Source organism: Leuciscus leuciscus (genome assembly GCF_965113295.1).
Source record: "Leuciscus leuciscus genome assembly, contig: HAP1_SCAFFOLD_650, whole genome shotgun sequence".
Taxonomy (NCBI): Eukaryota; Metazoa; Chordata; class Actinopteri; order Cypriniformes; family Leuciscidae; genus Leuciscus; species Leuciscus leuciscus.
Genome location: NW_028118090.1, coordinates 6,497 through 29,652, shown reverse-complemented (window position 1 = coordinate 29,652; position 23,156 = coordinate 6,497). Strand labels below are relative to the sequence as shown.

The window sequence follows — 23,156 nt, the reverse complement described above, 5'->3', positions numbered from 1 at the left end:
CCTGAATTACAGTAGAAATACATGTTAATAAACCATGTATTAACACACTAAGTAACTATTACTATGTCTGAATAATAAGATGTATGAATGTACATTGAAATAGTTTAATCATTTACTCACACTTTCAAAGTGATCTTATGAACCACTGACAACTCCTTAATAACTGCTTTGTAAATGATCCTATACTTTATTTAGAAATGATAAATTGATCATTAATAAAGTATGAAAATACAATTATTAAACACATTATAGATATGTTTTAAAACAAGAATAAAGCATTTATATCTGTATTTAAATGCTGCTTATTAATGTCTATTAATTTATAAAACTTTATAAAATAATTAAACTGTTTACTAATGCTTAACTAATGATTAATAGCGTGGAGTTATTATAAAGTGTTACTGAAAGCTCCTGAACTAAGCAGTTAAACAGCAGCTCTACAGTCTCAGAGCCTCTCTAGGACAGCAGCCATTCAGACAATAGAGAAGTGTGAACGACGTGTGTTAATGGGCCACTGCAGTTCCTGCTCCAGCCTACAGGAGCGCTGCTGAGTATGGACTTAAACACACACACACATGTAAGTCCCCACTTGGTCAAAAATGTACAAAATTAACCAGAGCGTGTTTTGGCTGATTTTAACATGTTTTAAAGCATGACCAACAGGGGACTTGAAAAATGTCCCCACTTGGCTCGACGGTCCCCTGTTAGTGAGTGTGTAACGACACCAAGGTCCCCAGTTAGATAGATAGACGAGTACACACACACACACACACACACAGCAGTGAGTATTGAACACACACCAATGTGGTATTTATAAATTTGCACTGCAATTACAATTGCATAAACAATGTTATGAGATTAATGTCTTAAATATAAATCTCGAGTATAAAAAAATGAAATGTTTGAAAAAAATGAATTAAAAACGTTAATCCGGGTTCGGTTCGCTGTTCGCTCTGTGAAGGCGCGCGCGCTTCTCCATTTCAAATGTAGTACACCAACTTAAACACGGCATGTCGCAATCTGTGACGAAGCATGCGAGAGTGTTGATATCACTGCCGTAAAACATGTCGTAACGCTTTGGGCGCAATTTTTTAATTTGAATTCACCACGAGCGCGGGATGCCGGGATTTGACGTTTACGGTCGCTGCTGAGAAATGATGAAGATCACTGGATAAAGGGCTGAATTTGGATCTGTTTCTCGCAAACAACGCATGGATTCTAAAGATTTGGATTACACCAAGCTAATAAAATTGATGTCTTTTGTGAATTTATGTTGTGTTTTAGTGTATTATGGGTCTATAGGAGAAAACGCCTTTTGTGTCTCACGGTAAATAAACCAAATATTACAAAATGGTTAAACGATTAAATAAGGTATTTTTAAGGTTTTAAAGTGTATTCTTGTTTAACACCATGTAGGCTAATCCTCTGAAACGAGTTTGCAGCAGAAGGCACGAACAGAGCGAAATGTTATTATTTATGAGTAACGTTAAACTGTATTAGTTTTTCTCAGTCGCTTTGGTGCATTTCTCACATCACTATTTACATTTGCACAACAGTTAGTTCAACCTCCACAACATTTAGTCATTTGTGCACATCATAGTAGCAGTTTCTCATTCCTTCTAACAAATTGCAAATGCTTTCGGACATGCATCAATTGCTTTCATACAACTCTCTGCTGTTTTATAACATTATCTTTAGCTTGTCATGTCAGTCAAAATTAACTATACTTGTGAATGCTGAATAGTCATTCCATATAAAACTAATAGTCCTCATTTCATTGCTTGAGTCATTACATACAAAAATGTTGAACTAGTTGTCAAAATCTGTCAAGCAAATTTTACATTTTTTTAAATATTATTTTCCTGAAAATGTCTCCTAAATTGAACAATACCAGACAGAGAGGAACGTCTGGATGTGCATGATGATTACAGTACTATGTATGTTGTATATGTTCAGTTCCAATATGTACTGCAATATTGTTTCCAGTTGTGCACAGCTCTACCCAAAGGGAGTTTATGTTTGTTGTAAATAAGGGTGTATTTGTTCTTTTGCACAATGCTGTGAACAAATTAGAATTGCAAAGAGCATATGCAGTAAAAATGTGAAACATATATATCCAGTGTCTTGTACTCAGTTACCTCACTAAATACAGTAATGTGTAACTTTACTGTATTTTTCAAATGGCTGTGGAAATAGTATATAGTGCTGTCTTGAGCATTTTCAGGTAGTGTCACCAAGATCTGACTTTTTTGCATTGGAAAACATTTACAGAGTAAACTGTCATAATGAAAACATGACAAAGCCATTTGACTATCTTGTTCATAAACAAGGGTGTCAGGACTTTTCATCTTGATGACACTGACACTCTCACTGACATGAATACTTGCTTTTGAGGAATGAGCTATCCATTTTGAGCAAGTGACACGCTTTTGCAGGTTATCAACTAGGGTTTGCAGTTTGTACTAATTGTTTTGAGAACTGCATTACCGACTGAAAATGTAATTGATAAGACAATTGAATGCAATAGAGTCAAAACATTAATGCCACGATTTTAATATGCATAAGTTAAATAGGAATAGGTAGGCCTACAAATTTGTATGTCGGTAAAGTTGTTAATACGTAAATAAATTACGTTTTTGTGCTGTCAATACATAAATGTTATACGTTTTAGTGGTGTAAATGCGTCAGTATTATACATTTCTGTGTGTATAAAACGTAAATAAATGTACGTATGGTGTAAAAATACACACGTATTCTCATGAGATTACGTTGCACATGCACAGCTAGTTCCTCAATACAACATTAACCATTGTAACATCATCCTTAAGGATTCACCTACTAAATTAGTGACTGCATCTGCTGAACTGACAATTAGTTATTTAAACTCAATATTTATTGAAAAGTTAAAATAAACTTAAAACTAAGCAGAATCTGCACTGAAGTGTGCAAACAACACACACACAATATAACATCACAGGATAACGGCATGTTGGCTAATATTGTTGTGCACCCCAAATGAAAGGGATAGTTCACCCAAAAATGAAAATTCTGTCAGTAATTACTCACCCTCATGTTGTTCCAACCCCGTCAGACTTTCGTTCATCTTCGGAACACAAATTAAGATATTTTTGATTAAATCTGAGAGCTGGCTCACTCCTTCATAGGCTTCTAAGTGATTGAAACTTGCCGGCCCAGAATAGTTATTAAAGACATCGTTAAAATAGTTCAAGTGACTACAGTGGCTCAACCATATGTTTATCAAGCGACGAGAATACTTTTTGTGCGCAAAAAAACAAACAAAACTAACGACTTTATTCCACTATTCATTTTCTTCTCCGTGGGCCTGAGTGACTTCACGTAGTGTAACTGCGCAGCACTTCTGTGTTGTAAGTCACAACGTAAGCTCACTATTGGCCGACACTGGTCATGTGTGTGATGCATGTGACGTGCAACACAGAAGCGCTGCGCAGTTATACTACGTGAAGTCACTCAACTGCACTGGAAAAAATAACCACACTGTACTCTGCATTGTGAGTTGTTGTGAGTTGGGCATGTTGACCTGCAGTTTTCAATAAAGCAGATTTGTTCTCTCAATTCAAGTCAAGTCTATTTCTTGAAAACAAGACGATTCATCTTTTACAAATTACACAGCAGCTTAAAAACCTTATGACATGTCAAAAAGCCCCCAATGGCTCCTTAGAGGCAGCTAACCCTACCCTCAACCTTAAACCTACCCATCCCCTCGCTGCCTGGAAGGCACCGTTGGGGGCTTAAAACACCAAGTGCCTTTCATCTGAGATATGACTCAAAAGAAGATATTTTCAAGACAGTTTCACTTAACAAGATATTCAAGATGCACTGTCTAAAAACAAGCTCCTTTATCTCACTTAAATCTTGGTCTTTAGGTGATTTTTGTCTTATATTAAGTGTGATGAGATATTTTGACTAGAAATGAGAAAAATATACTTGGCAAGATTTTGAGTTTTTGCAGTGTATACTGATCATGATGAGTGATTAGACTTCAGATGTGCCCACTTCCTGATGATGTCACCATTAACAGTCAACATCATCTGACGTTGTTTCAACATTTTTCAAGAATGTTGTTCTAAGATATTGCAAGAATTAGATGCTTTGTTTCCAGACAAGACTTAGAGAAACTTGTGCATGCTTTCATCACCAGCAGGGTGGATTATTGTCATGGACTCCTCACTGGCCTTCCCAAAAAGACCATAAGACAGTTGCAGCTCATACAGAACGCTGCCGCCAGGATTCTGAGCAGAACCAGGAAATATAAACATATCACACCAGTCCTCAGGTCTTTACACTGGCTCCCAGTTAGATTTAGGATTGATTTTAAAGTATTATTACTGGTATATAAATCATTCAATGGCCTAGGACCTCAATACATTGCAGATATGCTCACTGAATATAAACCCAACAGATCACTCAGATCATTAGGATCATATCAGCTAGAAATACCAAGGGTTCACTCTAAACATGGCGAGTCCGCTTTTAGCTATTATGCCAGCCGCAACTGGAACCAGCTTCCTGAAGAGATCAGATGTGCTCCTACAGTGGTCACATTCAAATCCAGACTCAAAACACTTCTGTTTAGCTGTGCATTTACTGAATGAGCACTGTGCCACTGTTCGTACGACTGTACTGTATTGTATTTCATTTTATTTTATTTTTCTAAACTGTTTTAATTATTCTTATTTCTTTTAATTATTTTAATTTCTCCTATGTAAAGCACTTTGAATTGCCATTGTGTATGAAATGTGCTACACCGTTAACCCTTGCTGTAAAAAAAGGCCTAATTCTGACAATATCATACCATTTTCCATTAAAACAGTAATATACTGTAGAAAACAAAAATAGCCTACAGGAATATACTGTGAATTAACAGTGCTCAAAATCGACACTCAGAGGCTGTTTTCCCAATCACACCCTATACCCTCATTCACTATTCCCTACATTAGTTCACTAATATAGTCCACTTGACTGAGTGAATGAAAATAAGTGAGTGAATTGAGACACTGATGAACACCTGATAAGCAGAATCACTGAAGGACAGAGAAACAAGAACAGAAAAAAGAGAAACACAAGAACTACAACTGACTTCCAGCAACACTGAGTGTGAAACCAGTTTACAAACCAGTTTAACATTATTTCTTTTGTACAAAAGTTATTATCACCATGATGGAGATCAGTATTTGTTTTAGTTGGGCTCTTGAACCATTAATTTAATTATATCAGTTTTTCTCTGACTGCTTTAACTATGAATTTATAAAACACATTTGTTATGTCAAGAAAAAGTCAAGAGAAAGATGATCAGGTGTTTATGTCTGTTGTGATGATTACATAATCATCCTGGACATGTCTGATTCTCTGATCTTAACCAGTGTAAAAGCTTTGGATATATATGGGTTTGTCATATTGATCATATCTTTTAATCATATATTTTAATCTATAATGTGAAATACAGCAATATTTTTGTAATTAGTTATTCTGAAGAATATTGAAAAAATTTTGTGTTTTAAAACTTTTTGAACTCCTGCTTAACTCAGACACAACCAGACATCAACAATCAGCACATGAATCTCAACAATGGTGACAAATAAAAACTTTCATGTCGCAATGCATGCTGGGTTCCAGGATTGTATAAAACTCCCAGCATGCACTCCTGCATGAATAAATAAATACAAATAAATTATTGCCACCATTGATGAGAGACATATGCAGATTTTTGATATTTCTGTGTTTCTACAAGACATTGTAGCTCTGTTTCTTTTTTAGGCTGTGCATTATGTGTTAACAAAATGATCATTGTAATTTATTACTATGGTTTCACAGTGGTGGTATTATAACACTTTTGATACAGGATTAAAAACTGAAAGAGATTTAGTGTATGAACAGGCTATACAATGATTTTTTCATCATAATCAGTATAACTGCAATCATTCATAAACTGTGTGTGCACAAGTGCAAAAGACACAGTTCATTCAACCAGTGAAATATGAATGTTAAATAGTCAAGGGTCAGCATCCCAACTAAAGCAAACACTGATCTCCATCATGGTAACTTCAAACCAAACATTTTCAATTAAACATCTCAATAACAACTTCTGTAGATGTATGACAGAAATGAAGTCATACTGTTAATAATAAGTGTAATAATGTGTAATGGCTGGAAGTCAGTTGTAGTTCTTGTGTTTCTCTATTTTCTGTTCTTGCGTCATCTTTCCTTCAGTGATTCTGCTTGTTAACAGCAGGTGTTCATCACTAATGCTCAACAATCACTTATTTCACTTATTCACTTATTATTCAACATATTCACTTAATTATCTCACTGCAACACTGCGTCAATGTTACTTTTTACTCTTTGTAGTGTGGATTTTCCTGTGGGGTTGAAAGGGTTAACAGTGTAAGATAAAAAGACACACCCACAAAATGTATTTTAACAGTAATAAACTGTAAGTTATAAAAGTGTTGCCAGTAGTTTACGGTATAATTTCTTTTTTGGGTCAGCGTTGTGCAGAAGAGTAGAGCCTGTGCTTCAGTCCAGGAGAAGATCTACAAACATTGATGATTTGCTGCATGTTGCTTTATTTAACAGGCGGTGACTGTATAGTTGCTGGTCCAGTGGAAATCTCTTTATGTGCAATAGTTTTTTAGTGGTCTCAAATGAAAGAAGTTCACAGTGATACTTTTCTCACATTATTAATGCATTATAAATTTTAGTTAATACATTTAAATGACAGTTGGTCAATTTAAGGCAGTCGGTTTCTGCAAGTGAAATTATTTATCTTGAATTTTAATTTAGTGCATTTTTACAGAAACAAACTGTAGTTTACAGTAAAGAACTGTACAATTAACAGTATATTACTGGCAACAGTGTTGCCAGTATTTTACTGTGTAAAAACCCGGTAAGGGACTGTTCGTTTTTTATTTAAGGGGCCACCGGAGGAGTTTTGAGATCTGTTGTCAAAGAAGACATGACCCTCCCTTCGCCAGCAATACATTTTTCTATGACCCTCCAAAATGTTTGTGAAAAAAGGCATGACCCTCCCCGATAATTTATTGATTAGCCTACTTCTGTACTGGTTTGCGCTTGGCAAAGATGTTCAGATAGCCATTGTTTTTTTTTTGTTTTGTTTTTTTTAAACCATAAACTCTTGCTTTCTCATCTTACTAGGGCTGTAACGATAGACCAAACCTACGATTCGGTTCGTATCACGATTTTTGATTTTAGATTTGAAAAAAATCATGTTTTCGGTGCTGATGTTTGTGACTCGTTCAACATGTGGGTGGCGCTGCCAATAAAGCATCTAAAAGCTGTCACAAAGAACCAGCAAAAGTAATGATTATTAATATGTCAAATATAGCAAGGAAACATTTTAATTGTTTATTAATAAACAAGTGTTTTCTGTGTCGACTGCAAAGATGAAATTGACGATGCGTCGCGATCTTCTCAGAACGCGCCAGAGAGAAATGCACATTTCATAAGCAGAAAGCAGTCTGTTTTCCTTCGTTTTGAATTGTTCTGTTTAAAAGTAGACATTTCAAGCTTTCTATATATTTCTCAGGTCTGTGAGGCAAGTAGCATACCTTACGCTGAGTTTCGGTTCATTTATGAGACAAGAGTCCAGTTCACTCGCCCGCGCCTCCGTGATTATCTATTTTCTACTATATTTACTTCTTATTTATTAAATCCAGATGAAACATTGATTAAAATTAAGATACAATTAATAAAAAAACGAAATTCACTTTAAAGAAAGGCTTTGTGCTTTCTGTTTGAGGTCTCTGTGAAATTTTTAAAGTCACTTTCAGAGCAGTCATGTCCGTAATGGAGAACTGTCACGCCCGTAACATTTTTTTTTTTTTTTACATAAATGCGAACACGAAAAATAAAATAAAAATAATATTTGATGTTCTGTGGAGGCCGATCTTTATTCATCCGGTGGGTATATATCTTTTGGTTTGCACAGTGTAATTTATAGAAGAATTACTAAAACATATTTTGCCACCTAAAAGTTAAAGATTTTTTTGTCACGTCACGTCACATGTGTATTTCCCTCATATTAAATATAAAATTTAATGTGTAGACTGATATTTTTCTAATGTCTTGACTCCTTTATTTTTCTAATGTCTTGACTCCTTTATTTTTCTAATGTCTTGACTCCAAAATATTGGTATTAAATGCATTTTCTGAGAATTTATATTTCAAGTTTTGACTGCAAATGTTACGTCTATAACACTGGAATCGCCCAATTTTAACGAATTTATCCTCAACTAGTTTTTGTGGTGTAGGTCTACGTATTTTATTATGTTAACTTAAATAATACTAATAGTAATTTAAAGATGTGGTAGCCCTACATCTTACACAACGTGGAAACAAAATAAGAATGGAAACTAAAATATGGTAGTATCGCGCTACAGCGCACATTCTATCAGCAGCAGTTCTGGCGCCTCAGCCCCAATACTGTAAAACTCGACGTTCACATCACATGTTAATGCAGTGGTAGAGTTACACTCACAGGACACTGTGCACTTATTCGCAATCACAAAAGTTCATTATTTGCTCGTGCTTTAAAGCTTTGCCGGGTAAACATTTCATTGGCATTCTGTTCTGACATGATGCATTTTTTCTAAGCGCGAACTGAAGTGCTCGCGCACTGTCAAACAGCGCCAAACTGGATTTTTGTTGGGTCAGACCCATCTGATATCGAAGGGGGGCTGATAACGCGAGATCAACATGGAGCTAAATGGAAAAAAATATCACCAAACAAGCCACTTTGAAATGTTGCTGTTTTCATGAATATAAAAGTTGGGTGACCCTCCCCCTAGACTAAAAAAAGTTGAATGACCCTCCCCTCAACAAAGAATAAAAAGACATGACCCTCCCCTATTTTCCTCCGGTGGCCCCTTCCATAAATACCGAACGGTCCCTAAGGTCTAACAGTGTATAAATAAACTTGCCTTGCCTAAGAATGTTTTCTCCCAACATAATGAAAACATTTCAAAAACCTTCAACAAACAATGTATACATAATGTTTTTGTGCAAAACTTCTGAGAACATTATTAAAGACCAGAAAACATTGAACAAACACTCTATTAATGTTACTGGAAGAACGTTTGTTCATAACTTTGAGAGAACCTTGACAGAACGTTAGCTAAAGTTATGAGAACGTTCCCTGTTAGCTGGGATATTATATAACTGCTGTCTGAACTGCTTCAGTTTAGTGTCTGCATTATTGTCATTTTAGCATTATCACGCAACCCATCACCATATAAAGTTGATGATGTGATGACAGAATTTCATTAAAACAATACGTTTTTTTAAAATTATTATTATGACAATAAGATGACAGACAGTTGTTGTATTTGTTGTTGATGATGATGTTGTTGTTGTTGTTGTTGTTGTTGTTGATGATGGTGTTGTTGATATTGTTGTTGTTGTTGTGTCAGACCTGCAGGTGGAGACACAGCAGAGAGTGAAAGAGGGAGATTCAGTCACTCTGACATGTAAAAGCAGCTGCTCTCTGCCTGAACAAACAACATTCATCTGGTACAGAAACACACAGATATTAACTAAAGGATTTGTGAAAGTGAATCAGCTTCATCTGTGGTCAGTCAGATATTCTGATAGAGGAAACTATCAGTGTGCTGTAAGAGGAAATGAAGTTCTGATTTCTCCTGCTGTTCATCTTAAAGTTGAACGTGAGTACAAACTGATTCATTAACAGTAATGAAATATTGCACACTTTTAGAATTTCTAAAACACAAGATAACAAATTTTAATTGAGGAAGCTGATCGCCTCGATCCCTTTAACCATTAGTTATACGAGTACTGTGGATTTATTTCATCATTCAGAGTTAACTATAAAAAGTAATTTTACTAATATTAAATTAATCTCCATTCAAACACTTTCAATCGCTGAATCCTAAATCCGAACTCAGAAAGTCACAGAAAATGAGTAATGCTTTCTACGGAGCCCCTAATGGGACATGGTTAGTCTGGCTATGGTAGTCGGTCACATTCCAGTACATCAGATTTCACTGATCTGGTGACGAGAGTAAGGAGAGATGACTGACGGGACGATGGTGGAGGATTTGGTGCAGCAGATCCTGAGTGTCACTGACAATGTTGTATCTTATGTTGTAAAATGTGTGGTCAGTTCCGGAGTAATGTTACTCGTGATCGTGAATGCGAAAGTAACAAGCGTTCATTCAAAAACTATTTCAGTTCTCTGAATATTGATAGTGGCTCCATGATGCCCGTAATATACAATATAATTATCCAACTATATAATGAGTGAACGCAAAAGCATTGAAATATATTTTTCCTCCCATCTCATACATTTTTCCATCATCATGTCCCTTTAGAGGTTCCGTAGAATGGGTAATTTCCTTTCCGAACATAGTATTCGGCTTCAGGCACATCCCTACTGGACACCAACTGAAATCTAGTGTGTTATGAAAAGTGCAAGAGAAAACGAAAGATTTCATTATTTTCCTCATTTCTGTGTTTCAGGGGTTTATGGTCTGCCGGATCAGGGAGTGAATTACAGCCCTTCATATGTTTGTGCATTAAAGGGATCAACAGTGACAATATCCTGTACTTTAACACATCCTCAGAGTTATAAACTCGTAGAAGGTTTCTGGACCGTAGCTTATGGAGAATCACCTGATCTGTGTTCAAAGCCAGAGAAGAGAAGAGGGATTCAGTGTAACAGTGAAAATATAAAGACTTCCAGCATCAGTTTGATGAATGTAACAGAAGCTGATAAACACGTCTACTACTGCAGAATTACAGATAATCAGGATAATAGATGGACAGTGATTCCTGGATCTCGGCTTGATGTCACAGGTAAAACTAGTGAACTCTCAGAAATAAAACACAGAAACATTTTATTAGCTTTTGAATAAACTACCATCTGTGCCACAGAAACATGGTTTATTATATAACTGCTTCAGTTTAGTGTTTTAATATTATTATTGTAGTATAATCACCATGATGCTGATGATGTGATGACAGCGAATCAGTTATTGTTGTTGTTTATGTTGTTGATGATGATGATGATGATGATGATGATGTTGTTGTTGTTGTTGTTGTGTCAGACCTGCAGGTGGAGACACAGCAGAGAGTGAAAGAGGGAGATTCAGTCACTCTGACATGTAAAAGCAGCTGCTCTCTGCCTGAACAAACAACATTCATCTGGTACAGAAACACACAGAGAATCACTGATGGAACAGTGAATCAGCTTCATCTGCAGTCAGTCAGTCGTTCTGATGAAGGAAACTATCAATGTGAAATAAGAAGAAATAATCATCATCTGATCTCTCCTGCTGTTTATATTAATGTTGAATGTGAGTACAAACTGATTCATTAATATTAGTGAAATAGTTCACAGATTATTCAGAATTTAGTTCAGATTTGTTTGGTAATTTCAGGCCCATTCATTGACACTCCATGACATTATTGTTTTTGAATAGACATGATTTATTCTTATTAACCCCTTTACGTACAAAGATCTCCGACGGCCCCAGATTATTGTTGTTCAACATTCACCTCACGTTAAAACATCACTCTTACTTGATCTGGACAAACTGAGTATCATTAGAAAGATTAAAGACTCCAGCTTCGATATTTGACCACTGTTTATAATAAAACTAGGTTGCAATGACATTCATTTCTTAATTTATGTCAGGAGTGTAAAGTAATCGATCTGTAATATTTGATATTTTGAACAGAATAAAAACACGCACTCATATTCAGTCACGTCTGCTCTGGTTTATTGTGTTCACAGCTTCACTGAACAGCATCTGTTACGGCTCTTAGTCCAAAAGTGCGAATATTGGGAGAAATATTGATTTGTTCTCACGTTTGCAAAATATTTCGTCATACAGAATAACATTTCTATTGATTTCCCACTGAATTATGTGATCTGAAGAGCTGAAAGAGTGTTTAGAGCGAGCTCTGTCTCTCCTCTTTCTGCTTTGTGTCAGTTATGATCTCAGCGCTCTCTCATTCGCTGTACAGCTGTCAATCATCTTACATGATCATATACTCTGCTCTTCTGCATGACACTGTCCTGTACACTTCCTCTTTCTGAGCTTCGGGAAGAACAAACCCAAAGAAACATTTCTACAAGTGAAACAAGAAGCTAATAAACATTTACATTATAAATGCTAAGATGTAGCTTGCTTACATGCATATAAAAGGCTAAAATAACATATTTCAACATCATTATGATTAAAATCCACATTAGATCGTGGTCAGAAGTTAATACAAAAACTCAATGGTTTTTTAAAGTGAGTTTTAGATGCACTGGGGTGTAGATGCACTGTAAAACCTTGCTGTAAAAAAACGTCTAATTTCTGAAAGTAACGTACCATTGTCCATTAAAACATGAATTTGTGTTTAGTTACTTTTTTTTAATGAATCTTTAGTTGATAAATCTGTAAATATAATATTGTTTTATTAATTTTGCACCAGTTCAGATGTAGATTTGCACCTTTTTCATTTTGATTTCTATTTAAAGATAAACTTCAGTAATATAATAAAGACAATTGAAGGTCATGGCATGAATAAAGTAATTATTTTCATATTTTATGCAGATCCTCCACAGAGTGTCTCAGTGTCCATAACTGGATCTGGTGTAATAGTGGAGGGAGATTCAGTGACTCTGAACTGCATCAGTGACTCAAACCCTCCTGCTCTGAACTTCAGCTGGTTTAAGGAGAATGAAACCTCAGCTGTTGGATCTGGACAGAGTTTCAGCATCTCCAGCTTTAACTCCAGTTTCAGTGGACGCTTCTACTGTGAGGCTCAGAATAAACATGGATCTCAGAGATCAGCGTCTGTTTCACTCACTGTTAAAGGTATTTTCTATAATCAGACACTCTTTCAGTTTCATCTGTCTCACGTGTGAAATGATCTTCATGATCATCTTGTTTCAGGGGTTCAGAGAGATGCTCTGCTCACAGTTTCTGGGATCGTGGCGGGATGTGGAGGATTGATCTTCATCATCATCATCATCATCATCATCATCATCGTGTTCATAAGGTGAGTGAATGTTGAGCAGTTCCTGCATTAAATTATTTTCAAAAATTTACATAAATGCAACATTTGTTGAACTTAAACCTCTAACAAAAAATAAATGTTTCTTAAAATAAATTACTTTTCATTACTTTCTAACAAAAACATGTTTCCTCAGGAAGAAGAGGAGAGACGGTGGAGCTGAAGTTATCAGACAAAATCAGGCAAGTTTGATAATAATACATACCTGAATCTACAATGACATGGATATTATATTTAACTAGAAAATTCAAGACTTACAAGATCATGTACTGACAAATATTTGACATGAAGACAATCTGGAAAACATCACGCATGTAACTCACAGTCACTGTGTTTCTGAATGATCGATCTGTTGTTATATCTGTGTGATATTTGATTTGATGAAACTGCAGGAGGATCACATTGACAGATCAGCAGAAACGGCTTCGACCAATGACGATCCACTGTATTCACTAGTATCAGCCAATCAGAGGGATGATCTGTATTCCAACATTAATGCAAAGAAACAAACAGAAACAGACTCTGCAGATGTTACAGAGGTTCAGTATGCCAGTGTCCATCACTTCAAGAACAAAGACATGAAGACTGAAGAGTACGACTGCATTGAGACGCATCATCCGTCTGAAGCCAACAGGTGAGAAACGATTCATTTAAACTCTAATAAAACATATTCAGTTCTTAATCAGAGCTCTTGTTTTGTGTTGTTGAGATGATGGATTGTCACCTCTTGAAATGCCACATTCTTTTTGTTTAATTTCTCCCCAGATCTGAGGATGTGATCTACAGCTCAGTCAAGTAAAGAACATGTGATCGGAGCCGCTTCCTATTGATGCTGATGGGAGACCTGGATTTGAGTCCAGCTCAGGTCATGTTCCCATCTCACTGTCCTCTTGATTTCACCTTTACACATTTATGGGACTCTTTTACTGTTTAGACATGAATTGATTTGGGTTTACAGTGAGCTCTTTTATGATGATCTGAATTGATTTTCAGAATCACACACACACACACACACACACACACACACACACACACACACACACACACACACACACACACACACACACACACACACACACACACACACACACACACACACACACACACACACACACACACACACACACACACACACACACACACACACACACACACACACACACACACACACACACACACACACACACACACACACACACACACACACACAGACACACACACACACACACACACACACACACATGAACACACGGATACCTGTAATATTCAAAGGCCTTTTAGCTCTCGCTTTGTACAGTCAATGCAGAACAGATGTTTCCTCTTCTCTCGTCATACTGTGTGATTTTATTGCTAAATCCATTAAATCTGAACATTGTCAGAAAGTCTTTAGTTTCATTGTCATGAATATTTTGCACATTTTACACCCAGTCTTATTACTGTAATTCATTTACACACAAACACAAATGAATGGAAATATCTACAAAAATGTGTATTATAAGTATTTGGTATTTGACACCGCATGCCAGTTTTCAAGTTAATCGGACTGACTGTTGCGTAGCTATAGAAGTTTTCATGTTTAAAAAATAATTTAAACATTTTAATAATTATTTAAATAATAATTTAAAAGCACCACCAAGTGGACAGTCACTGCTTCTTTTTTCACACGACCACAGACTGAGCCAATCCGCAGGTGTACAGAGTTTGGTGAAATTATCTCATTCTGTTCAAGAGTGATAGTCGTTTTTAGTAAAAGTGGCCGTGCCCACTTCACATGTTTTGTCGTCCCATCTAGGATGTGAATCGAAATATCTACTTTTTATTTTATTTTTATTTTTATTATTGACAATCAGACTCCAGAAAATCTTTCTGCACTGGTTTGGTTCCAGCCAGGTGAAAATCCTTGTAGTTGTAAGCAAAAGTAGGTTTTTCTGGAAATCCAAAATACCCAAAAAGGGTGACGATTGAATTCGAGACATGAACATGAGACGCTTGTTCGTATTGAACCAATGTTTCCGGTGATATAAGACAATTGAGTTTGTGACTAATGGTTTAGGAGTTATGAGTGATTTCATACTTTTGATCGCTGTAGCGCCACCATCAGGCCGATTAGGGTGAGCTTTAGTGACGGTGTAGATGGGGGGGTTACTACCATCCCTCGAAGTTTCATGTCTCTCTCTACGTCTTACGGTTTGATCTGCCCGATCACTTTTAGGGTAGAATGCTGATCTACGACACAAACAGCTCCAAGTAGAAAGTCACGTTTTGTCATCCCGAAATGCAGCATGTGTAACATGAAGATGCACAATGCTATAGCATTCAAAGACATTGACATCACAAATATGCAAATAAAAATGTTATTCTTAATTGTTAACTCCAGGTACAGTAAGAGCAGTGTTAAACGTTAAGCAAGATAACTCAGTATTCAGTTTATGCTGGGTTTAGAATGACCCAGAATTAACTTGTTCATGTGTAAAAAGCAAGTGTGTAAAAAGCCTATTGTGTGTGTGAACAGGGTTGACCCTTGTTTGCAGAGAGTCAGGAAATGCTATCATATACAACCCCTGCTTAATACGTCTGTTCAGTCTTCAAACTCTCCATTTGCACTGAGTACTAGTGAAGAAAGCTGCTGCGAACAAGGTATGAGAGTTTTTACATATTACTTGATGAGTTTGTAAAATGTAGGACTATGAAAGAGAAGAAATGGATAGCTTTTGGGACAAAATGTTTGTGTGTTGTTCGCTTGGAGCAGGTTATACCACACAGGACCTTAGTGGACCCTTATTTCACAGGATGCTGCATTTTAAGCTTGGTAAATAAGTTCAGGAGACATTAAATTGATTAATGTGAAGTATGCAAACATGTAAATATATAATATTATGATGTATATTATTTGGTGGAAGGCCAGCTGGGCAATGTAAGAAGCTGTAAAGCCCTCATTCATTGTTAGTGTTTGAGTCCTGTTGACTTACTGTTACACCAGATGTGAAGCAACAAAAGCCAATAGAACCCAGACAGCAACATAGTGTCGGCCCAGATCCGGTCCACATCTGGGCCGTGTGGAATCCAAGTGTACCAGATGTGAGCCCATAATAATCAGCCATACTGTCTACACTGGATGAGGCATGAAGCATCGTGACACGACAAATCTCCAACAGTAAACTGACGCCCCGTTTTATTTCTGACAAGTACGTGCTTCTCCTGACATGAGGGACAAATGATTTTAGCAATGGTCGCTTCATCACGTCCAGTGTAGACAGTCTCAAGCTGGTGTAGACATGCTGTGGGAACACTAAAGACACAACAATCTGATGTTGCAAAAAGAAGAGAAATTGTTGTCCAGAGAAAAGGTTTAATCTTGCTTGAGACTATTCTTAGCATGCAAGAGAAATGTGACCACAGTTCATCAGTGCAACACCTCCATGACACCCTGATCTTATCAGTCCTTTGGGTGTCGATGAGTCACTAAAACTGTTTCTGAGCAGCACTTAAGAATTGTTATTTTTGTACTAACCAAAGATGAAAACAAACTATTTTCAGAAGCTTTATTATAGGTATGGAGTGCATGAAGTGTATGTGTGTATTTATATGTTTTTCTATAGAGCTGTGATGGTTCCTGTGGTCGTGAGTGCCAGAATGACTCTTCTTCTCTCTCCAATCTTTCTGCTCTTGACATCCGGTGAGTCACATTTGTTATAGAGATGTAAACTTTTTTATGTGTTTTTTAAAGAGTGCATTATTTATCTATTTTACGGTCCACCAATCAGAAACACACTCAGTCTGTCAGTCATTTTAGCTGACATTGGGTTGGTTGACACGTAGAAGACGAGCTTTGGTGAGAGTGTGTGGTTACGCTGACAAAATGGCTGAAATCGCTTAAAGCGCCTGTGGATGTGTTCGCTTTTCACAGTTCTGTGTCAGCGTGATCATTTATGCTTTTCTGCAACACCCTTCTGCAGGACTTTTCACACTTCTCTCACTGTGTGTCATCTCTCCAGCAACAAGTGATAGATTTTATTTTAGCTGCATTTACACATAACTCATACTTGACCATTTATCTGCTTTGTATTTTGTGTTGCAGGAGTTTTTGGAGAAGACTGGAGTGTGATTTATGAAACTAAATCAATATATGCTCTCAAAGGATCCTCAGTAAACATGTCTTGCACATATAGATTCCCTCAGCAGTATAAACTCACAGATACATTTTGGATCAAGAAACCATGTAGAGATCAAAAGTTTAAAAGAATATCCAGAGTAGTTTTATGACATGGTGAGAAAGATGTGTTTCCTCCAGGCCTTCAGGTTCAGGGTCCACTGCTGGTGCTGGAGAAAGAAACGCTCAATCTGACATGTAGAACCACCTGCAATCTGACAGACAGATTCATCTGGTACAAAAATGGACAGGCTTTAAAGTTCACCAGCGACATCCTTCAGTTTCAGTCAGTCCGCAGTGATTCTGGCAGATACAGCTGTGCCGTCAGAGGACATGAACATCTGCCTTCTCCTGCTGTCAGCATCAGTGTCGTGTGTGAGTAGGTCTAGGTCTGTGAACAACAGCAGTAAAGTGTTAGGGGAGTGGCCTGCATGTCTTTAACCTGAAACCAGCCAATCAGAGAGCAGTTTGGCTGTTTAGCTTGGTCTCGTAAACCCCCTGCTGGAGGAAGCTGTAACTACACGATCTGACTGCATCTGACAGACAATTATACATTCATTAACCATGTATTCTAACTAAATACATACTGCAAATATGTTAATATAGTATAGATGTTTTAGAAGAGTCCAATTCTTTTTGGAGGGTTCATGAAAATGGATGTATAGCTTTCTCAAGGTCCTGTTGTGAATCTAAAAAGCTAAAATGGCTTACAATAACATTTAAAATCTACATCTAAACTGTTGTTTTGTGGCTGAAATACAAACATTTATGAATTTTTTCTTTTCTTCAAGTCCAACTTAGGGAAAGTGAATCAGTGCAGTATACAAATTATATATAATATTATATATTTATTTATTTATTTAACAGGGACAATGCACTGTAAACACGTTTGGAGAAAATGTAGAGTTTCGTGATGACAGAGTGATGACATGACATTCAGTCAAAGTGAGCCCCCTCGTGGCTGGCTATTATGGCTACAGGTCATAAGTCCACACTTTTCATAAAAGTGACACTAGCCTACTCTTCAAATACAGTTTCTCCAAAAGTGTTTATTATTTTAGGTAGTTATTATCACGATAATCCATGTCCAAGAGTCCATTTCCTCGGATGAGATGGTTTTTATTTGTTGTTTGACACTATAAACCATGCTATAAACACACACTGACCTCCTCGAGCTTTTATTTTGGCACTTCCGGTTACCGGCATTTTGAATTTGCATATTAGTTAAATATTTAGTTTCACCCGAAACATTTAGATTCAACATTTAGATTTAGATTTAGATTCAACGTTTAGATTTAGATTTAGATTTAACATTTAAATTCAACATTTAGATTTAACATTTAGATTTAATATTTAGATTTAGATTTAGATTTAGATTTAGATTTAACATTTAGATTTAACATTTAGATTTAGATTTAACATTTAACATTTAGGTGCAACATTTAATATTTAGATTTAACTATTTAAAATATCTCTAAGTTGACAAATATTTTTGTAAATGTGCTAAAAAGTGACCGTAAAAAAATTATACCAGTTTTTTAAACATTGTTTGAAGCTAAATGTGACTAAATGTTGCTGTTATTTTCAGCGTGAGCCGCTTTACAAACAGCGCCCCATACACAATAAAAAAAATACTGACCACCTTCAATGTCTCATAGCTCAAGGACTACAAACCTGGTTGTCCTTCAACCATATTTTCACACTACACTGTAAAAATAAAAGGTGCCTGGAGGAACCTTTTGGGGTTCTTCACTTTGCCACACCGGCGGAACCGTCTGTAGATCCTCTAGGCACCCTTTAAAAAGGGGCGGTTCTCTGAGGAACCACACAGGTTTCCTGAGGAACTCTTATATAAGGCACTGTGTGGAACCACTGTGGGTGCCTCCAGGAACCAAATTTCAATTTTATTTTATTTGTATTAAATTAATTTCATGTTGTTACTATGGTTACCACCATTAACTTCTATTATAATAAACAAACTGAACCAAATACAAAATAAGAATTGTTTATTACATATTTTAGATCCATTTTAATACATACACTTCCATGCACTTGAAAAAAAAAGCTAGTAATAGATTAATATCAATGAATACACACACAAAAAATAGTATAATACATAAGTAACATGAATAATCAACCATGTGTATACAATAGGCTATACACAAGAAAAGACATCTCAACAAAATGCATGGAAAACACATGTTCCATGTAATAAATCAATGTAAAAAATTACAATTTTGACTAATTAAAAATGTCCATCTTCACTTAATTTTAAAACATGTGTTTCAATCCGCTTGTTAAGTCTGACGTCACTGTTTCCAAGTCCAAAAGCTCTATCAGATGCCAAAAACAAACAACAAACAGTGCTAATATACACTCATTGTGCTGTAATATTCCTGAAAATTAGGATCCTAACCTTTATCTCTATTCCGAAATCTCAGATGGTTAGTTATTCAGCTATTTTGAATCATAAAATGTTGAAGTCTGGGATGCCGTGAGACTGGAGACTGAAATGTACACTATGCCTTTTGAAAAGCTTAAGTGTGACTTGAATCAACAGTTCCCATAAATGGTTGTTGAGTATTCTCAATATCTAGAAACAAGATAGAGAAAGTAGAAGTAGAGGCTTCGACCTGGAAACAGTATTCCTTATGTCACAACAAGCAGAAAACATTTTCCATTTTAACAGAGTTAAGGTGCAGTAAAATGATCTGTTGTTCTGTGAATGTTCACTGGTGAATTCAGTCATTTCAATAAGAATCCACACGATCAGCAATTTTGTCTTTTTGCCTGTGTAATTTCACGAAATTCACAAATGTGATGCACCTTTACTCGCTGCAACATAAAATGCAATCAATTATAAAATCTTCACAAGGGACACGTGAGGTACTTAACGAGTTAGAAAAGTGAAAAGGTGCATCAGCTTCATTTTCTGTTTGTTTTTCCTCTTTTCTGGTGGATGGTCCAGGCACTTCAGTGATTTTCAGGTCTACAGGAGGATTTTTATTCTTGATCAAACTTGTATTTCAGCTTACCGAGATCCCTGCAAAGTACAAAATTTACTGTTAGTAAGGTTATTAAAGTTATTAAATAATTTCCTCAGCCTTGTGACGTTCCAAACCTGTTTGACTTTCTGTCTGTGGAACCCGAAAGCAGATCTCAGGCATAATGCAACCCGTCACCATTCAATATCACTGCATGAAACACAAGCATAAATTTTTTTTGTAATTCATTCAAACTATTCTTATGTACACTTGTCTAGTTCAATTCAATGCAACAATTTATGTAAAAAATAGTTAAGCTCCAAAAATGTCCCAGAAAAGATCCTAAAAATAGTCAATGAGTTCACAACTCATGTGTTATGGGTTGTGTTGTAAGTCTTCTGAAGTCATATAATAGCTTTTTCCTTTTTTTTATCGAAAAAGACTAAACTTTAAGTTATAATTCAGGGTTCAAATGTCTTATATTCAAATGCATATGATTAAGGTATAGCCTATAAAAAATGCATAGCATTATTAGCTCCAAACCTGTGATATTATTTTTCTGAGTAACATGAATGAGATTTGAGAGCATGAGGGAAGATTTTCAGAGAATAACTTATTAAAAAAGTACACAGTCAAACAATACAATTTCACACAGAGAAAGTTCATAGTAATAAAGTACTTGCATGTGGTGTATAGGTAACTTACTGTAATTCAATGTTGCCTCTGAAATGTTCAGATTATTTTAGAAATGTACTGGTTGTTCTGGGGAAACAAAAGAAAAAAGCTGATTATTCACAACATAATATTTATTGACCAGTAAATGGCTTTAAAATGGTATTTGAGAGAATGAGGGCACCTGTAGTAAGTAAAGTTAGGCTAAACAAAAACAGACCAAACTATATTAACCTGCTTTTGTTATTCATAACAAACGCCAATGACGACAGCAGGAATCAGCTACATTAGTTAGGCTATCTCAGCAATTTGAAGACACAGTTTTACAGAATATGTTGAATTGAATGACTAAATCAATCTAAGACAATAAGTCAATAATTTCCATTTGTTCATTAACTTACGTTAGATCAACGTAGTTAGCATCGCGGCTAAAACCTTCATACCAGATACTGTGCAATAAACGAGTGGTAAACACTGTAAAAAAGTAGTAATGTATAATCAATTTAGTTTATATATATGTGTGTTTGAATATATAGTGAGTAGACTCTGTATTTATATTTATTTGGCGAGTTTACAAACCTTGTAACGGAGAGCCGATCAAACGGCGGAAGCTTTGATGAGAGGAGCCGTTACCCGATGACGTCGATCAGCTGAGCTTTGTTGCGCGCGAGCAGCGCGAGGAACTGAAGCGACGACAGTAGAGGAATAGCAGCAGTTTCGTGACAGAATAAAACTTTTCTCCTCCTTGTTCTTCCTCTTCAAATAATAATTTATGAAGAAGTAGGTAAAAATTATTATTTTATTACTATTATTTATTCAATAATAATGAATGAATTCTTCTTATTAATATTATTATAATTTAGTGTTGTTGTTTAAGGTTTAAACTAATCAACAAAATAGGCCTATAGATACTAAATAAATGTAAGCTACCCAGGTGAAAAAGACGCAGGCTACTGTTAAATGTATTAAAAATGCATTAAAGTATATTTGTATTGTAGGCCTACTAAAAACACACTCAAGTACATTTTTAATAGTACGTCTTTTTTCACCTGGGTATGTATACTGAATCAAACTTAAGTAGCCTATAATAATAATAATAGGATAATAATAATCTCATTCTGGCCTCACTGAACCATTGGGTTCCTCCAGATGCTGGCTTTAACATAAGAGATCTTCCAGGAACCACTTAAATGTTAAAAGATCTTCCAATAACCCTTTTATCGCATTCAAGTTCCTCTATTTTCCCCCAAAGCACTTCGAGGTCTCATGGTAATGAAAAGGTGACTCCAGAACCTCTGAACTAAATACAAAGTGCTTAAAGGATCCCATAAGTTCCAGCAAGAACCTCAAAGAATGTCAATGCTCCTCCAGTAACCCTACTATAGGAGAAAGAGCTTTGATGCACTTAAATTACATTTTGAAGTTCCTTGAGTATCCGACAGGATATTTGAGGCTCCTTTAGTTTTTACAGTGTACCTTTAAAATGTATGAATGTACTACATTCTCTGACACTCAGTGGAAGGAATTCCACATCCCAGCTGCTTTTATTGAAAATCAGTTTTGTCCAAATGTCGTAGACCGAAACTTAACACAACAGTCCCCTCTAGAGGAAGCTCTTGTTAACCTTGAGCCTGGTCTGCACTGTTTAAGAGATTGTGGTGCCAAGTCATGAATGATCTTATACACTGTTAGACCTTACCGGTTTTTTTTACAGTAAAATACTGGCAACACTGTTGCCAGTAAAATACTGTTAATTGTACAGTTCTTTACTGTAATCTAGTTTGTTTCTGTAAAAATGCACTAAATTCTAATTCAAGTTAACTAATTACACTTGCAGAAACCGACTGCCTTAAATTGACCAACTGTCATTTAAATGTATTAACTAAAATTTATAATGCATTAATAATGTGAGCAAAGTATTACTATGAACTTCTTTCATTTGAGACCAATAAAAAACTATTGAACATAAAGAGATTTCCACTGGACCAGCAACTACACAGTCACCGCCTGTTAAATAAAGCAACATGCAGTATATCATCAATGTTTGTAGATCTTCTGCTGGACTGAAACACAGGCTCTACTCTTCTGCACAATGGTGACCCAAAAAACAAGATTTTACAGTAAACTACTGGCAACAGTGTTGCCAGTATAAAACAGTTTTATAACTTACAGTTTATTACTGTTAAAATACATTTTGTGGGTGTGTCTTTTTATCTTACACTGTTAACCCTTTCAACCCCACAGGAAAATCCACACTACAAAGAGTA

The 23,156-nt window shown here is 36.0% G+C and overlaps 1 protein-coding gene and 2 long non-coding RNA genes across 5 annotated transcripts; 1 reads left to right on the top strand and 2 right to left on the bottom strand.

Annotated features, from left to right (window-relative positions):
- The first annotated feature begins 9,461 nt into the window (after nucleotides 1-9,461).
- On the top strand, nucleotides 9,462-14,187 carry LOC309491866 (Fc receptor-like protein 5). The gene is made up of 8 exons (XM_082190888.1): nucleotides 9,462-9,719; nucleotides 10,534-10,869; nucleotides 11,121-11,369; nucleotides 12,621-12,884; nucleotides 12,963-13,068; nucleotides 13,220-13,265; nucleotides 13,476-13,717; nucleotides 13,849-14,187. Exons 2-8 carry the CDS (start codon nucleotides 10,767-10,769, stop codon nucleotides 13,880-13,882), a joined length of 1,044 nt encoding a protein of 347 aa, XP_082047014.1. The 5' UTR covers nucleotides 9,462-9,719; nucleotides 10,534-10,766; the 3' UTR covers nucleotides 13,883-14,187.
- An 80-nt stretch (nucleotides 14,188-14,267) lies between these two features.
- Nucleotides 14,268-18,601, bottom strand: LOC309491869. The gene is made up of 2 exons (XR_014203355.1): nucleotides 16,854-18,601; nucleotides 14,268-16,722 (listed from the first exon to the last, which is right to left on the bottom strand). It is a non-coding gene; the product is annotated as an uncharacterized lncRNA (long non-coding RNA).
- Nucleotides 18,602-19,400: 799 nt separating this feature from the next.
- LOC309491867 lies at nucleotides 19,401-21,588 on the bottom strand. 3 transcript variants are annotated; one of them, XR_014203353.1, is made up of 4 exons: nucleotides 21,469-21,588; nucleotides 21,291-21,363; nucleotides 20,923-20,979; nucleotides 19,401-20,427 (listed from the first exon to the last, which is right to left on the bottom strand). It is a non-coding gene; the product is annotated as an uncharacterized lncRNA (long non-coding RNA). The 3 variants fall into 3 exon arrangements; XR_014203352.1 differs by having other exon boundaries at nucleotides 21,291-21,588; XR_014203354.1 differs by lacking the exon at nucleotides 21,291-21,363.
- Nucleotides 21,589-23,156: the final 1,568 nt, after the last annotated feature.

Coding starts and splice junctions, on each gene's coding strand:
- LOC309491866 (XM_082190888.1), top strand. CDS start 10,767: ATGAATGTAACAGAAGCTGATAAACACGTCTACTACTGCAGAATTACA. Junction 10,870..11,120: donor ATCTCGGCTTGATGTCACAG/GTAAAACTAGTG, acceptor TTGTTGTGTCAG/ACCTGCAGGTGGAGACACAG. Junction 13,266..13,475: donor AAGTTATCAGACAAAATCAG/GCAAGTTTGATA, acceptor ATGAAACTGCAG/GAGGATCACATTGACAGATC.